Source organism: Microchirus variegatus (assembly GCF_963457635.1).
Source record: "Microchirus variegatus genome assembly, chromosome: 3".
In the NCBI taxonomy this organism is placed as follows: domain Eukaryota; kingdom Metazoa; phylum Chordata; class Actinopteri; order Pleuronectiformes; family Soleidae; genus Microchirus; species Microchirus variegatus.
In genome coordinates, this window is record NC_139804.1 from 12024497 (window position 1) to 12041382 (window position 16886).

General features: G+C 39.8%; 2 protein-coding genes across 2 annotated transcripts; one reads left to right on the forward strand and one right to left on the reverse strand.

The window, feature by feature from the left end:
• Positions 1 to 292: 292 nt before the first annotated feature.
• Positions 293 to 11808, reverse strand: rdh12 (retinol dehydrogenase 12). Its single transcript, XM_083886708.1, has 7 exons — positions 11696 to 11808; positions 8018 to 8136; positions 7657 to 7812; positions 6992 to 7096; positions 4966 to 5175; positions 2993 to 3182; positions 293 to 1053 (listed from the first exon to the last, which is right to left on the reverse strand). The coding sequence occupies exons 1-7, from the start codon at positions 11767 to 11769 to the stop codon at positions 951 to 953; spliced, it is 957 nt and encodes a 318-aa protein (XP_083742834.1). The 5' UTR covers positions 11770 to 11808; the 3' UTR covers positions 293 to 950.
• Positions 11809 to 12648: 840 nt separating this feature from the next.
• Positions 12649 to 16129, forward strand: vti1b (vesicle transport through interaction with t-SNAREs 1B). The gene is made up of 6 exons (XM_083886128.1): positions 12649 to 12850; positions 12970 to 13028; positions 13621 to 13818; positions 14323 to 14496; positions 14732 to 14793; positions 15454 to 16129. The coding sequence occupies exons 1-6, from the start codon at positions 12754 to 12756 to the stop codon at positions 15542 to 15544; spliced, it is 681 nt and encodes a 226-aa protein (XP_083742254.1). The 5' UTR covers positions 12649 to 12753; the 3' UTR covers positions 15545 to 16129.
• The last annotated feature ends 757 nt before the right edge of the window (positions 16130 to 16886 follow it).

The following is a 16886-nucleotide window of genomic DNA, read 5'->3' on the forward strand; positions in this document are numbered from 1 at the left end:
CAAAAAATGGAGTTGCGCAGGGCTCAGTACTTGGACCGTTAACTCTTCACGCTATTTAGCTGCGGTTGCTGATGTTACACAATCCCGTCATGCAACACTCTCATTAACACCAACAATAACAATTAACAATGCCATTGTGGCGGGAAGCTGAGCTGTTCAAATCCATAGAAGGACATATGAGGTAGCATTTATACCAGGCCAATGTGTCATCCATCATCTAGCAAAGAGACGAGTTGCCTAACTGTCGTTCCCTGGGACGACCAAACAGTCAAAGGGGAAACGTTTTTTAACAGATCCGAGACACTCAAGAGTGAGCATAGAAAATCGAACGAGGAGAACACATTTTGCTTGTGATCACTTCATGCAAGGTACACAATCCAAAGCTTACAAACTTGAATATCTTGTTTATTTTACATACTTTTGTTGCATTGTTCTCCAGAGTAGGACAAGGGGAATTTCACAAGAAAGTGGAAGATGTTAGGATACTGCAGGTCTGTTTCCATACTCTCCAAAGGTTCTGTCCACAGATTTAAAACCGACACTGCCGTTATTCATTTTTGCAGAAGCTTTTCCTGAACGTCTGGTCCTGAATGAGCTGTACCTTTTTACTTTTAACCTTACATTGTAAGACCGTGTTGTGATTTGGCACTATACAAATAAAAGTTGATTTCATTAGAAAAACAAAGCTGTCTTTCAAGAGCCAAACCAACAGTCATGTGATAAAGCCCTAATTGCGAAGCCCTGTTGCTCAATCAGAGGCCTGATTGGCTGACAACAACGATTTGATCAGCCAAAAAACTCCCTGTTAACACAACACTGAAAATCGAGTTTAATCATTCAGGAAAAGGTCTGGCTCAAGTACAGTTTGTTTTGGTGAATGAGAGAATAAAACTTTAAAAAAGACCCATGTACATGTGGACGAGGCTCGACAGAAGATGACAAAACTTAAATCAGTGCCACTCGATACCAAGAAGCTCACAACTGACGTCCCACAGTCTTTTTGCCGTCTCGTCATTTCTTCCCTGTGGAGCCACAGAGGCAGGCGCGCAGTCACTGAAATAAAGGGGAACAGAACGATTACTGCACATGGTCTTATGATTATGTGAATCATCTCCTTAGGTGCAGTGACTATTTTCAATTTAACCTCATGTGATGATATTAGTTAGTGTCATATTTTCCTGTCAAGACTTTGGAAAGAGCAGAACTGGGCAGAAATAACACACATAATCAAAAGAAGGATTTTAAAAGGAGGGATGAAGGATTAGTTAAAGAATTGTCCTAAATGTTTTTCTGTCTATTATTGTAACTTGTATACTGTGTGTTCTTCTCCTGTTACGCTCCCACACGATTCTACAGCACCCTCACTGATGGTCCTTTTACCCAATTTTTTTTAAACATATATATATTAAAGAACATCTTATTAGTTAATGGTACCTCAAACCTGCCTCACACACGAGGATACTGTAACTGGCCAGATCTGGCAACCGTGGGCGCCTCCTGATTTTAGCCTGATTTGAACAGATTATGCTGTTGTGTGAGGGATTAACAGATTTGATTTTAACGATGTTTATATTATTGATATTTACGACTGAACATCGATTGTACCCTGCAGCAACCAATGAGAGTGAGTTGACTAGGAAACGGATGTTGCAAACTATTTGTTTAGATCCATAACTAAGTTCATTCCGTCTTCTCAGCCATGACTTCATCCACAGTTTTTTCCGTTTCTCAAAACAAAACATTGACCACACAACAGCTATTAAGTGACAAAGGCACCTCCAAGTTTCTGTGAGATCCCAAATCCCTGGAATCTCCTCCCTGCAATAATTTGATTAAACAAAGTGTGTAGTCCTGCGTCTTGACTGGGTCATCTAGTCTGTGCTTTCTCAGGATTAAAACATTGAAAATCACCTCCAAAGTTCCTAGTTGTGTCTGTGGTCTCCCACATTTCCCCTTAAGACAACTGGCCAGAAGTAAAGGAGCTGCTCATATTTTAGCAGAAGTTGTAAGTGATGCTCCGTGCATATAGTCAATTGAAAACACGGATCACCTTAGCGATATTAGCATCTCTTTCTCAGTAGTTTGCCTGCTCACCTCTGATAGCTACGGTGGCCCTGAGGTGCAAAGCACAAACGCAAATCACAAAACACAAAACACAAACACAAACGTAAAACAAAAAACGCAAATGCAAGTCACAAAACACAAGCGCAAAACACAAACACAAACACAAATGCAAATCACAAAACACGCAAATGCAAATAACAAAACGCAAATCACAAACGCAAATCACAAAACACAAACGCAAATCACAAAACAAACGCAAAACACAAACGTAAATCACACAAACGCAAATGAAAATACAAAACACACATCACAAAAGACAAACGCAAATCACAAATCACGCAAATGCAAATAACAAAATGCAAATCACAAAACACAAACGCAAATCACAAAACAAACGCAAAACAAAAAACACAAACGCAAATCACAATCGCAAATCGAAAAAAAACACAAACACAAAAGCAGAAAACACAAAAACATTAACTCAAATGGTCGTCGCTCATTGGACGGATACACAGTCCGTGTTTTTAACAGTTTGTGTTTTTTGTTTTGCGTGTGTGTTTTGCGTTAGTGTTTTTTTGTTTTACGTTTGTGTTTTGTACCTCAGGGCCACCGTAGATAGCTACCAAACATCAGGTCTTCCCACTGTCAAGTGTTAACGTGACACATACGTTTGAATACATCGTAATTCTGATTAATCTAGACCAACAAAGTAGAGCCAGTATGGCTGAAAACATCTAAGCACACACTCTAAGCATCGTCATTGTCAGTACTTTGACATGCAACTTTTAATATTTAGCATAACCTCAAAAAGCTTTTTAGCCTCTGACTAGTAAATTGAAAAAGGAAGAAAACGATTATTAATAATAATAATAATAATAATAATAATAATAATAATAAAAAAAAATTACATTTGTAACTTGTCACGTACCTGAAGTATTTCCCAGACACAGAGTGCAGCTCTTCTGCTGCAGCGCAGTATATGCTGGTCTGTGCTCCTTCACAAGGGGTTTTTATGAACAAGGAGAAGACTGACATGAACAACATCATGAGAGTCGAGTGTCTGGTCAGGTCAGAGTTCACCGTCCCCGGATGGACCGCGTTCACTGTCACGTTGGTACCTGTGAGAACAGGTCGAAGTCACAAGGATTCCATCATCTATGTGAGGGTTAAATCCTTTCTGATAAACAGCTTTTGAGCTGCTGTTAGTGAGTTTTGCTAAATTAAAGCTATTATTCTTTATATTCTGCATCCACAAACTGTGTTTGACAATTTTAATGTTCATAATACAATTTATAATGACAATTTATAATGGCGTGCTGGCTGCAGTGAGACATCGTGGCATGCGGGGCAAATGTATATCTGGCCCAGTCTACTAAACTGAGCTAACGGTTTACTAAACTGAGCTAACGGTTTACTTAACTGAGCTAACGGTTTACTTAACTGAGCTAACGGTTTACTAAACTGAGCTAACGGTTTACTAAACTGAGCTAACGGTTTACTAAACTTAGGGAACGGTTTACTAAACTGAGCCAACGTTTGCTGAACTTAGGGAACGGTTTACTAAACTGAGCTAACAGTTTACTAAACGGAGGTAACGGTTTACTAAACTGAGCCAACGTTTACTAAACTGAGGGAACGGTTTACTTAACTGAGCTAACGGTTTACTAAACGGAGGTAACGGTTTACTAAACTGAGCGAACTGTTTACTAAACTGAGCGAACGGTTTACTGAACTTGGGGAACGGTTTACTAAACTGAGCGAACGGTTTACTAAACTGAGCCAACGTTTACTAAACTGAGGTAACGGTTTACTAAACGGAGGTAACGGTTTACTAAACTTAGGGAACGGTTTACTAAACTGAGCTAACAGTTTACTTAACTGAGCAAACGGTTTACTAAACGGAGGTAACGGTTTACTAAACGGAGGTAACGGTTTACTAAACTGAGTGAACTGTTTACTAAACTGAGCGAACGGTTTACTGAACTTAGGGAACGGTTTACTAAACTGAGCGAACGGTTTACTAAACTTAGGGAACAGTTTACTAAACTGAGCCAACGTTTACTAAACTGAGGGAACGGTTTACTAAACTGAGGGAACGGTTTACTAAACTGAGCGAACGGTTTACTAAACTTAGGGAACGGTTTACTAAACTGAGCCAACGTTTACTAAACTGAGGGAACGGTTTACTAAACTGAGCTGACGGTTTACTAAACATAGGGAACGGTTTACTAAACTGAGCCAACGTTTACTGAACTTAGGGAACGGTTTACTAAACTGAGCTAATGGTTTACTAAACTGAGGGATCCATTTACAAACTATTTTTATTTTTCCAACACCTGACCCTAGCAGGGCTTCGTACTATTTCCCTCCTTCGCACCAGCAGCTACGTCACTCAAATCGATCTCCATGACAACAGTGCCCAGAAGCACACACACTTGCAACACACATGCACTCACATCACTTAAACGGATCAGAACTACACACAGGCAAACACGGCATGGGTAGAGACCGGAAGGTAGCCGGTTCAATCCCCGACCAGTCCGCAGCTGAAGTGCTGTTGAGCAAGGCACCTAACCCCCTCACTGCTCCCCGAGCGCCGCTCACTGGCATGGCAGCTCACTGCGCTGGGTTACATGTTCTACACCTCACTGTGTGCTGTGTGTGTTCACTAACTCACTGCAGAATTGAATTTCCCCTTGCGGGACTTAAAGGGTTCTTAATAATAAAGTAACGTTACTATAGTCTAGTAAAGTAGTGTAGTTACCGATATTTTTAGTGTAATGCGTTACTTTACTTCGTTACCAAAAAAAGTAATATCGTTACTGTAATCCGTTACTTTGTAACTCGTTACCCCCAAACACAGCATAAATACCACTCTCAGTTTTGTGCGCGTTCACGTACCTTGGAGGCGACGAGCCAACTCTCTGGTGAACAGCAGATTTGCCACTTTACTCTGGCAGTACGCTAATCCGCCGTTGTAGCTGCCTTGGCTGTGAAGGTCATGGAAGCGGATCCAGCCAAAGTATTGTGCGACAGACGACACCACAATGATTCGGGCTGGTGCGCTGTTTTTCAACAGCCCAATCAGGAGGTACGTCAACAGGAAGTGACCTGTCAGAGGTAAGAAAAACACAGTGTAGTGGTAAGCAGTGGAAACACGTTTTACATTGGTGTGTATTGTATGGAAGTTTCACAGGAAAGGTGGAAAGGAAACAAATTTCCCTCTTCATACAAGACAAATTTGTCTAATTTACAGTTTTTCTCCATTGGTTTGGCTCATTTCTTGAAATAGAAATGACATTCTCAAAATAACATGGACAAACCTCCAAACCACTTGGCAACTGTTCACAACAGAATTGAATTTCTCATTCATTTCATCAAATTGCAAATGTCTTAGTACGTCGTTGCATCTTTGCATGAGAAGGATCTTTTGTCTTTTGGTAGCACTGACTATATATATGACTATTTATATGGGAAATGAATTTAGTTTTGAAGCATGAGTGAACCGTTTTGGGAGAGATATGAGCTTTTGCAGGTGAATTATGGTGTTGTGTTGTGCTGAATTGTAAGACTGTTCAGCCAAAGGATAGAGCTTTGAGAATGTCATTTCTGTTTCAAGAAATGAGCCAAACCAATGGAGTAAAACTGTAATACAACACAGTCACCAACAATTTGAACTGGAAGCATGTGCTGTCCACATGCACACAATGCAATCTTTGCACAAGGTTCAAAAATCTGGGTGGTGCAATTCGCATGACACACGCGGTGCATATTGGCATGCGCACGGAAGTACAGTATATCAGGGCCTTTACGGTGAAGATGATTCAGCAATACAAAAAACAGTCTACACAGGGCTGGGTTGGGACAGAGAACACATTTCTCTGGTCTTGTGGAGCATGTACAGACCTTAACTGCAAACACACACAAACAGCAGATTAGACGACACACAAGTCAACACTAGGGCTGTAATCAACCAAAGAATCTTGTCGACTAAAGCCCTGAAATTTCGACCAAAAATCGACTAATCAACGGGGGGTACTTTACGGCTGCGGATCTTTTATTTTGAAAAGACCTGCAGCCGCGGCTGGAGTTCAACAGAGTCTGACGGCTCTGACAGCGTTTTGCATTACGTTCATCTGCGCAATATCATAGCCCGTGATATCCGAAAATAACTAGTAATATCAGCACAATAAGTGTTGAGGAATACAGAACGAGACTGAACAGCGCAGCGCAGCTTCACGGCTGAGACAAAAACAGACCGTGGGACGCTGCTGCAGCTGCGCGCAGGTGCGCCTGCAGTTATAAAACCAATCAATGATTATTAGACTAAAACATTGAAATATGCTAATAATTCTGATATGTTCATACTAAAAACGGACGGAGCAACCTTAGCTTAGCGTTTTTAAATGATATGTCATGTTTGTAGTAGAGCTGTGAAAAGCAAACTGTTGCTTGCAAAGTTTGTGTTCCACTTTTTTACCGTCCTCTACTTTTGAAAAATGCTACCACACTGCTGATGTCTTTGACATGGATGTGACAGGAGGACTGACTATAGCCTCAAATGAAAAGCTTAAAATTCATGTCTAATTAATGGCAACGCTAATCTGTCTGTCGCTCATGAGCCACGGAGCGACAACAACCCACTGGGCTGGACTAAAACAAAATAGTGGAAAACAAGGGGGGTGTTCTCTAAAGACAGACTGTTACCTGTGAAGCACGGGTGCTCTAAAACATCCCTATTAGCATGTGGTACTTTCCTCCTAATGAAATTCACCATTAAAAAAATACTAAAATAAAATAATAAAATTTAGTTGACCAATCACAATTTTGGTTGAGCCAGAGCGTGTCGACCAATTAGTCGACCAGTCGACTTTGACTTTACAGCCCTAGTCAACACAAAGTGAATGTTCAGTGAATGAAGTCTTACCTAAGTGATTGACTCCAATGTGCATCTCAAAGCCATCAGTGGTTTTAGAGTAAGGACACATCATCACCCCGGCGTTGTTGATGAGTATATGAAGGCGGTCAACCTCTGTTGTGAGACAACATGAAATAAAAATAAATAAAAACACACACAAAAAAACAGAAGCTGTGAAACCTGTTAAAGATTCAGTCTAGAACATCTACTGTCCCCCTGGGGACTTCTGGGTAATTACCAAAACACTGCAGTCTCTATAACCTAGTTTTCACTGAGAAAGAGGAAGTTTGTTGTTCTTTACGTCTTAAATTGGAGCGTCATTTGTCCCGACTGCACCAAGAAGCTTAAGTTGAGATTGTGATTAAAACACAATTGTGAAGTCAAACTAAACGTCCAGGCTTATTTTTTTACCAGTAAAATCCTCTTCTGAAACGTTTTTGTGGGCTTTAGGCCGCGCTGTTGTATGAAGCTGTGTGATTCAGTCAGGACATAAAATGTGTCACTCTGTGTAGCATGAGCCACAATCACAAAAACAAAACATAGGAACTCATTCGACAGTGGTTTGAATGTAAGAAACATTTGTTAACGTCTGAAAGTTACACAACATAGCTTTAAATAACTATATTGGTGTGGTGTAGGTAGATCTGACAATTAAACAGCCACTTTGTTCTTACCTCTAAGGAAATCCTGTGCAAAGGCACGTATCGAGCAGGTATCTGCCAAGTCAAGTTTGCGAACCTCCACTTGTGCTTCAGGATTGGCAGCCCGTATACTGGCCGCAGCCTCCTCGCCCTTTTCCACGTCCCGACATGCCATAATCACCCGAGCCCCTGCCATGAGGACAAATCATTAGGTAAGCTGTGAAAACACAGACGACATGTCTGTACAAACTGTACATTTTCACAGAATGGCTGTGTCATGATATAATCAGCAGTTCTCAGCTCTAATTTGAATCCTACTTCATAACTGCTTTTAGGGGCCATGAACATCAGGAGACATTTTACTACCCGTGATGGTTAAAAACCAAAGGATCACCTCGCACTGCCAAAACCCGAGCTGTCTCCTTCCCAATCCCTGTGTTGGCTCCAGTGATGAGGACTGTCTTTCCATCCAGACGAGCTGAGGACGCGCACACTCCTCCTGCTGCGTATTTCCTGTTCATACACAATTATTACAGATTAAGACAAACATTTGGCTAAACAAGGTGTACCTAAATGTCCTTAAAAAGATAGATTTTAATCTAAATGTGTCCTATGTGTATATATACACAAACAAACACACAAAGGTTTGAACTGCTATTCTGAGCAGAGTACCACGAGAACTGTATAGTGGAAAAGCGCAGTCAGAAGGCACTTTACATCCCCACCCACAACACTTTAAATCACAATAAAAATTGTGACAACAGCAAATTTATCTATAAAATCAGCCATATCTGAAACACCTGATTGGTAAAAAATCAATTTCAATACATATTTTGTTATGTTATGTAATTCAAAACATATTCAACTAAAAAGCAGAGGTATCCTACAAATAAAACCTAAAAAAAGTAAAAAAATATTATTTGTTTTTGCAAATGAGCTCCTCGCTACCTCACTGCACTGACATCATCATATTTGCCTTGTAGTTTAATTATTATTTTTTTAAAGTTTACTCTGCAGTGTAAAATGAAATGATGACGTTCTCAAATGTCTTCTTTTGTCCACCAACAATTCTTTCTTATATGGAGCAAAGAAATTAAGAATATATTCACATTTAAGAAACTGAAACGATCGGAAATCTTGTCCCAATAATAAAAAAGCTTCAAACTGATTAATCGATTATCAAAAAGAGTTGATGTTTCATTTAGTTTCTCGATTCATTGAGTAATTGTTTCAGCTTTAATGTAGTACATTAGTTTCCCTCCTGTGACTCTAAGAGAACGTGATTTGTGAAATTACCGATTAATATTCTTATAGAGAGTAACATTTGTGTTATAGCAGTTTATGGCCAGTATGAGGTGCTAAAGGGTGTTCTGCATAGTTATTGACTAAAAGTTTGAGAACATGAAAGGGCAGATGATGGAATGAGATTTCTGAAAATATGGCCAGTAGGAGAGGAGATAGATTAAGAATAGGAGGGACCCCAGGACAGAGCCCTGGGGTACACCACATGTGACCGGGGAGGATTGGGATCTATAGTGCTTGATAGGAACAAAGTGGAAGCGGATGGAAAGATAGGAGGTGAACCAGGTGAGACCGGTGCCAGAGAAACCAAGTGAAGTGAGTCAGTCCAGGTAGATGGGGTGGGAGATGGTGTCAAATGCTGCAGTGAGATCTTGGAGGATGAGGGTGGTGAGGAGTCCAGAGTCAGCTGACAGAAGTATGTTGTTAGTGATTTTGACGAGAGCTGTTTCTGTGCTGTGGGAGGGTCTGAAGCCGGATTGGAACTGTTCACAGAGATTTTTGTTGTTGTGTTGAAGGTGGACCTGGGCTGCAACTGTTTTTTCTAAGATTTTGGAGATGAAAGGTAGGTTGGAGATGGGGCGGAAGTTATACAGATTGGTGGGGTCTGAACCAAGTTTCAATAATACAGGAGTGATTGCAGCAGTTTTGAGGGAGGATGGGACAAGACCAGAGGAGAGGGAGGAGTGAATGATGTTAGAGGAGACAGGGAATGCAAACAATATTTAACAAGAGGGTTCGGAAGGGGATCAAGGTGACAGGTGGATGGTTTTGATATACGGATTAGGTTTGAGATGTTGGTAGCAGTGGGAAGGGTGAAGCAGGAGAGTGAGGAGGAGTGGGGGACTGCAGGGTGTAGGGTAAGATGGACTGGTGTTGGTTGAAGAGTAAAAGTAACACAGCTTCATCATCTAAAACATCATTGTGACACAAACATGAATTAATGAGTATTTTACATAATTGCTCTCGTCACTGGCTTCAATGAAACCACCTTTACAACCTCAGCTGTTTCTAATCATCTCAACAACTGCACAAATATATCACCAAAAAAAAAGGTTTCAATCAAATACGTACATCAGTCTTCGTGCAATAATTCAAGACTAATCGGACTTAAAATGACATTGTCATCCCTGTAATATTTCAATGAAGGTTAATAAAACTCCAATATTATGAATAACATGTAAAACATGTTTATTTCTGATCAGAAATAACTGACTGGACGGATTGAGCAGCAGGATTAACATATTATATTGTTTAGCCTGGTCGGGACCAGGTTAACTGCAAAGAATAAATCACCATGGTAACTTATGTGCCATTGCTTTCATGCAATCGACTTGAGGCTAAATTCAGCCAGGATAAATAACATAGCCCCGGTTTAATCCCTTATCCTAGATTTGTGCAATAGGCCCCAGCTTTTGGACTACACATGAGGACTACAGGTCCTGGCAAGGCCAGTGTTTATGCCAGAGAATGTCCTTAAAGGTGAAGTAAGTAGTTTATAGTGACATCTAGAGGAGAGGCTGACATTTACAACAATGAACTGCTCCTCTGCCCACCTCCTCCCTTCCCTGAGCGATACGGTATCCTCAGTCGGTCAAATGTCGTCCTCGTCGTCTTTCTCCGTGTCAGCAGCATGGATGTATAATATGAACTGGATAGAGCACCGCCCCTTCGCTTCTGTTCATTCCTATGAAGCTGCTGACACAGCGCATATGCCAAAAAAGTGTTTTGACTTCCGTGTGTATTTCCGGGTTATGGGGCCCATAGAGCATGCGCAGTAGTGTCACTACCATATAAAGATCTATAAAAGCCCATGTCCATGTCTCGATGTGTCCTGTGGACACTTTTACAGGCGTCTCTTTTACTATTGCGGTCAATGGGAAAATTGCTTTTTGGGCTTTTGGACTTTTATGGGGTTTTCTGTTGCAGTACCCACAGTGGCCACCATGTAAAAATTGTCTTCGAGGCAGAGGGAGCGGTGTTCTATCCAGTTCATATAATACATCCATGGTCAGCAGATGAGGTTCGTGAGGCGAGGGAGAGGGCGAGCTACCGTGGCCGTAGCAGACGAAGCTGAGAGAGTGGAGGCGGGACTTCCGCTACAAGTAAAGCGACGCTTGATTTGTTCTCTCCGCATTAGTCTATACAGGCTCCCGTAGAAACATGGCGTCGTGGCAATGCAACAGCGGCCCGCGACCATGTTATTTTACATGCCTTTTTGAAACACTACGAAAATGAAACACAAACTATTATACAGCGACGAGACAATGCAGGAGCACATAATATGTATACAAAAGTGGATTTTGGGTCATATAAACCCAGAAATACTACACAGTGTCCCTTGAAGAGACATCAAATACAAGTGTACACACATAAATGTCTATATTATTTTCTACATAGAACCATGGACAAATATCGCGCTGAACGTCAGGTCGCGCGACCCACACCACCGAGCCAGATCACTTAACAGCCAATCCCTGAGCAGGAATAATGCATACAAATATAACTCCGCCCACGCGCAGCCTCCTGATAGGCCCGGACAACATGAACTCCCACCGCTCCATCTTCCACTCCTATTGATTTTCCTGATCGGAACATTGATCTGCATTGAACCCAATAAAACACAACGAGGAGAAATGACTTCAATTGGTGACCTTTAAATAAACATTCGGCAGTGATTATATGTAACGAAATCCTCACTATGCTGTCAACGCTTCTCCTGATGTGGACATTCACACTGGGTTTATGTCAGAATAAATGGTTGCTTTCTTACCTTATATGAGGTGCAAATAAAATCACCAGTAACGTCACAACTCCGAGCCCTGCGATGATCAGTAAAAGCACCATTTTAGCGCCAGACAGTGTCTTCCAGCGCAAAACCACTGTTCTGTGAAAAGAACAGCAATGTCGAAGAGGAAAAAAAAAAGGGGGGGGGGTGTGTGTAGGGTATGACGTAGACACCTTGCAGTGAGTCATGGGATTGTAGTTTTTACAGCATGACTTTTACTTTTTACATGACTCTATTTTGTTTTACATAATAAGAATACTATTAAATGTATTCATTACTCAATAAAGCCTGTTGTACAAGCCTAAAACATGTCATTAATAAAGTGATAAATGCTAAGATTAATGAAAGGCTTATTAAAAGTTTTTTTTTAAAACGTGATTTTGTTGGTTTTAATGTGTAAGTAAAAGTACAATTTTAATTGCAATAAACGCAATTCATTTTTTTATTTTTATTTTTTTAAAACAAACAAACAAAGTAAAACAAGTAAATAATAATAATTATTATTATAAATATAAATATTATAAATATTTTAGATTATAAATAGAACAGAAACGGGTTACTACAAATTTAGCTTGAAAATAAAGTGAATTGTTGTAACATTAATTCTAAGCAAGTAGACGTAGTGAATCCATCAGGCAGTTTGTATTAAAACGTATTAATAAACGATACTCGAGACTAAAAAAACAAACCTCTGTGAACACCTGTCTGCGTAGCGCCTGAGCAAAACTGCGATCGGCGTAGATTTAATTTCTTTGTGGTTGACATTGCATTGTTTTATTTTATTTTATTTGAGCAGTGTAAAAAATATTATTTTCGTTTAAGTTAACGCAGAGTAAAATATTACAATCAAATAGTTTTCTTTTGAGTTTTTGGTCTGGCGTTGAAGGCAGTAGGCACTCGGTCACGAGGACCATCATGCGGAAGAGTGGAAATCTGATTATCATCAAAGGCTAAACCAGTCTTTACCGGAGGTTTTAACGGTTGTGATTGTTGTTATTATTGGCCTTTTCCCTGTTTTATTTTTTTTAGAAAGTCAAGACAAAATGTCGTCGGAGGAGTTCGAGAAGTTGGACGACATCTACGGATCACTTTACCAGGAGCTAAAGCTAATTCCAGAGAAAGCGCAGACAAGCTACGGAGGTAAACACTGTGGTTTGTTGTTGTTGTGTTTAACGTCAGCTAAAATTAGCCAACGGACAAAATAAGTGCCTTAATAATAAAAAATGTTTTGCATTGCAACTGTGTTGAATGGTCCTCAGAAGAGAGGAAGAGGTTGGTGAGGAGCTTCGATGAGAGACAGGGGGAGGCTGAGGAAGTGGTGAGCTACATTTCCTGTAATGTTTGTTTTACACCTAATATAAAGCGTGTCTATTTTATCACAATCAGAAAGACTTCAGTCAAGGCAATTACGTTCTAAGTAATTGTTTGGGTTAGTGCGAATCAGGGCTGAAATAATAACTTGACTACATATGACAAATCAATCGTGAAAACGTAATCATCAATTTTTGTCTGTGGACAAACCAAGATATTTGCCAACATCATAATTTCCAGGTTTGAAAAAGCATGGGACATGTTTTCTGACATTTTTTAAACTAAATTTGTAGTCGGTTAATTGAGAAAATAATCGGCAGACTATAGATTATGACAATAATCGATAGTTGCAGCTCTAGTGTGAATATGATTCATGTCTTTGCTCTGTGACAACAAGCTGAAACACAAATTGACTTTACACTTTTATTGCATTTATATATATATATATATATATATATATATATATATATATTGCTGAAACAACTATTCAAGTAATCAGGAAAAGTATTTGCCATTTATGAAAATGATCATCAGTTGCAGTCCTACGAGGAAATGTATGAAGACAAAACTGTATTATTTACTGTATTACCTGTCTCAAGTTGCAAGGAATGGAAGAGGAGCTGCGTGGTGCTCCTTCTTCCTATCGAAATTCGATGACAGCAAAGCTGCGGCTGTACCGTCGTGATCTGGCTAAACTGCAGAGGGACATGAAAAACTCTGCTCTGAGCTTTGGCTCCTCTTCACAGCCAGTGGGCGGAAGTCATCATGGCATCTATTCATCACAAAACCAGCAAAGTGTGAGTGTTGGGCTTTGGACTCCCTATATATTCATATTGTATTACAATGCAATTTAATACAATAGATTATGTTTGTATATCGGATTTTGCCCTAGATTATTCATTACTGTAAATCAGTTTTACCCTTTTTTTGACGGTGCCAACCATCCTGACCCAATTCACAATAGACAATAATATTATGTATGTTTGAAATAACCTGCATTCAATTTTGCAAATGTATTTAGCAACCAAAAATACATATCCTGTGACCCACCTGTGACCCTGACCCAGTCTCTGGGAGTGACTGCTGTAAAGAGTAGCTGGTGATAAATTGTTAAATGTGATTTTATTGACTTTAGCAACAATGGTTAAAAGTTGTGTCTGTCTCGCAGCCTAAAAACAGGAATCTTACATATTTTATGCTGCTTTTTTTATGAAGATAAATCCTGCGTAACTCTAGAAAGTCTGATTTTGTAAGAGACTGTGAAGACCTGTTATATTTGTAACCTTTGCTTATGTATACAGACACACCTACAGTCCCATAGAGCCTTGCTCCTCCAGGGCACTGATTCTCTGAACAACGCGAGCCAGAGCATTGAACGCAGCCAACGCATCGCTGCCGAGACGGATCAGATTGGTACAGACATTATCGAGGAGCTGGGAGAGCAGCGAGAACAGCTGGACCGAAGCAGAAACAGAGTGAGCTGGAAGCTTAAGGCTGTGATGAGATGATGTTTTAGCATCAATTTAAATATGGGACATACATTTAATAAACAGTCGGCTGATTACTCCGCAAATGTAACTGTAGCATGGAATGTAATAGCACAGTTATGTATGCTTCTCTGCCCAGTTGTGCTTTTCATTACGTCAATATTGGGAGCATCTGTGAAATGTGGTTGTGTAAATCTCATTTTTGTCTTTTGTTTTTGTGTAGTTGGTGAACACCGGAGAAAACCTCAGTCGAAGTCGGAAAATCCTTCGTTCTATGTCTCGACGGTCGGTGAAATTATTTTATTTAATTTTTTAATTTTTTACTGTCAATAAAATGATTGATATACTTTCTATTTTTGCACTAACATCACTGTTGTCAGTGGTTGAAATCAAATTCACAGAAACTTTCAATGGAACGCAAATCAGGGGGGGAACCTGTTCCTGAAGTTTGGAGGAACAAAGGAACAGTCACCCCACGGCTTGTATCTTGGCCTGGGTACAGCTAGTAGCCATTGAGCCTAAAGCCTGATGAGTGTAAAACCCTGTAATTTTCATGCATCGTTAAAATCTCTGCTAAATCAGGTGGAGCAAGGTTTTAAAAGCAATAAGTAAAATCTCAATGCTAACATTTACTGGCAGCCAATGAAGTTGATATAAAACCAGGGTGATGTGTTTGCGTCAAATACACACCTTTGGGAGAGTGCTGCAGTGTTTAGAGTCGTTTTGGGGGGTTTCATATGTACGAAGACATTTCATGAAGTGTTGCCGGGTTTATGAAAGATTTTTCAACAACGGAAAAAGTAAAGGATGGTGTGGGGAAAGTTCTGTTTCTGTGTGGATATGGCATAATTATTGCACACTGGACCCTTTATCCAAAATGTCATGATGTATGATTAGGGTTTCTTGTAAGGAACTGTGGACTAATGAATATTTTTTCCTGTCTAGGTTGATGACAAATAAGTTGCTTCTCGGTGTAATTATTTTAATGGAGCTGGCCATCCTGGGTGCTGTGATTTACCTCAAGTTCTTCAGATGATGGGTAATCTCCACAGAGTCTTTTTTTAATGCTCTGGATCAAGGACAAATCAGTGCAAACAAGGACAATGAGAAGACTCCGCTTTAAACCGAACCTTTACTGATGGTGGATTCTGTCCACAAACAGGTGAAACTTATTCATCAAGAATCATGTCTTTGAACCTGTCAGTGGACCAAATGTGCGGGAGCCTTGTGGATTAACTGAAATTTGCACTGTTTTATCAGACTGTTATACCAGTGATGGCCCACTGGAGGGATTTTTCTGGATATGTGTTCTGTTACAGATCCCAGACATGATTGTCTGTGAGGTTTAAGTGAAGTCCGACTTCAGTCTACTCGCTCTGTCATGTGAAGGTTCTCTGCTCATAGTACTTGTGACAAATAACAATAGACATCAACAACATTTTATGATTGAGATTCTTTTCTGTTCTCAAAGTTATTTTTGTTCAATATTTTTTTCAAACTAATTCAAAAGTATGATAATTTTTTTTTAAATGGCAAGAGCTGGATCTATTTTTGTCTTGGTGCCAATTATCCAGATAGTGAACACCTGAGGAAAAAATAATGTGAATGTAAACCTGGGAGGCAGGGAGACGGATGCAATGTTTTTAACAATTAATATTGATGTCTAATCACTGTATAATACAAATAACACTATAAATATGCCTCATTATTACAGTCTACCCATTAAAGCTAATCTCTCACCCCAGTTTGTGTATTATCTGTTCTTTTCAGGAAAGGCAGCCAGGCAGGACAAATCAATATATATATATGTATATATATATATACATATATATATATATATATATATATAAGCTGTCGAACTGACGTCACCGGAATTATTTACAGGCCAAAGCCCAAAACCAGGCCAGATTGGTGCTGAGCATAACACTGGGTAAACAGCATCTGTTACTTTGGAAGTAATTCTCACATAATGGGTGATAAAGTTGTTTTTACTGCTGTGTTTTTGAAATGGCACATCTGCCACAGTGTTCTTCCGCATAGATATCATGCCCTGCTGGAGTGACTGGTTCTGGAAAGAGGTGCAGCATCATGATAGGTGGTGTGTTTGTTTTGCCTTCACTTTCCCTATTCATGGAAAAAAAACACTACTGGTTGTATAACATAATTTTTTGTTGAGAACTAATCATTATGTAATGAACAGTTAATATAGTCCAAATATTGGCCTTGTTTTCCTCGTCTGAACCGTGTTTAAATCTTTCATTAGGAAAAACTCTTACTTTTACCTTCCTGAATTAGCGTTTGTCATGTTCGTAAAATAGCTGTTAATTAACATTTACCAACTTAATTGTTATGGAAATTTGACACAGACAATCCTGGTC

Excerpts from the sequence above, each read along its gene's own strand:
- vti1b (XM_083886128.1), top strand. The coding sequence starts at position 12,754 with ATGTCGTCGGAGGAGTTCGAGAAGTTGGACGACATCTACGGATCACTT. Across the intron at positions 14,497-14,731 it reads TGGACCGAAGCAGAAACAGA|TTGGTGAACACCGGAGAAAA; the intron begins GTGAGCTGGAAG and ends GTTTTTGTGTAG. Across the intron at positions 14,794-15,453 it reads CTTCGTTCTATGTCTCGACG|GTTGATGACAAATAAGTTGC; the intron begins GTCGGTGAAATT and ends TTTCCTGTCTAG.
- rdh12 (XM_083886708.1), bottom strand. The coding sequence starts at position 11,769 with ATGGTGCTTTTACTGATCATCGCAGGGCTCGGAGTTGTGACGTTACTG. Across the intron at positions 8,137-11,695 it reads TTATTTGCACCTCATATAAG|GAAATACGCAGCAGGAGGAG; the intron begins GTAAGAAAGCAA and ends GTGTATGAACAG. Across the intron at positions 3,183-4,965 it reads GTTGGCTCGTCGCCTCCAAG|GTACCAACGTGACAGTGAAC; the intron begins GTACGTGAACGC and ends CTGTTCTCACAG.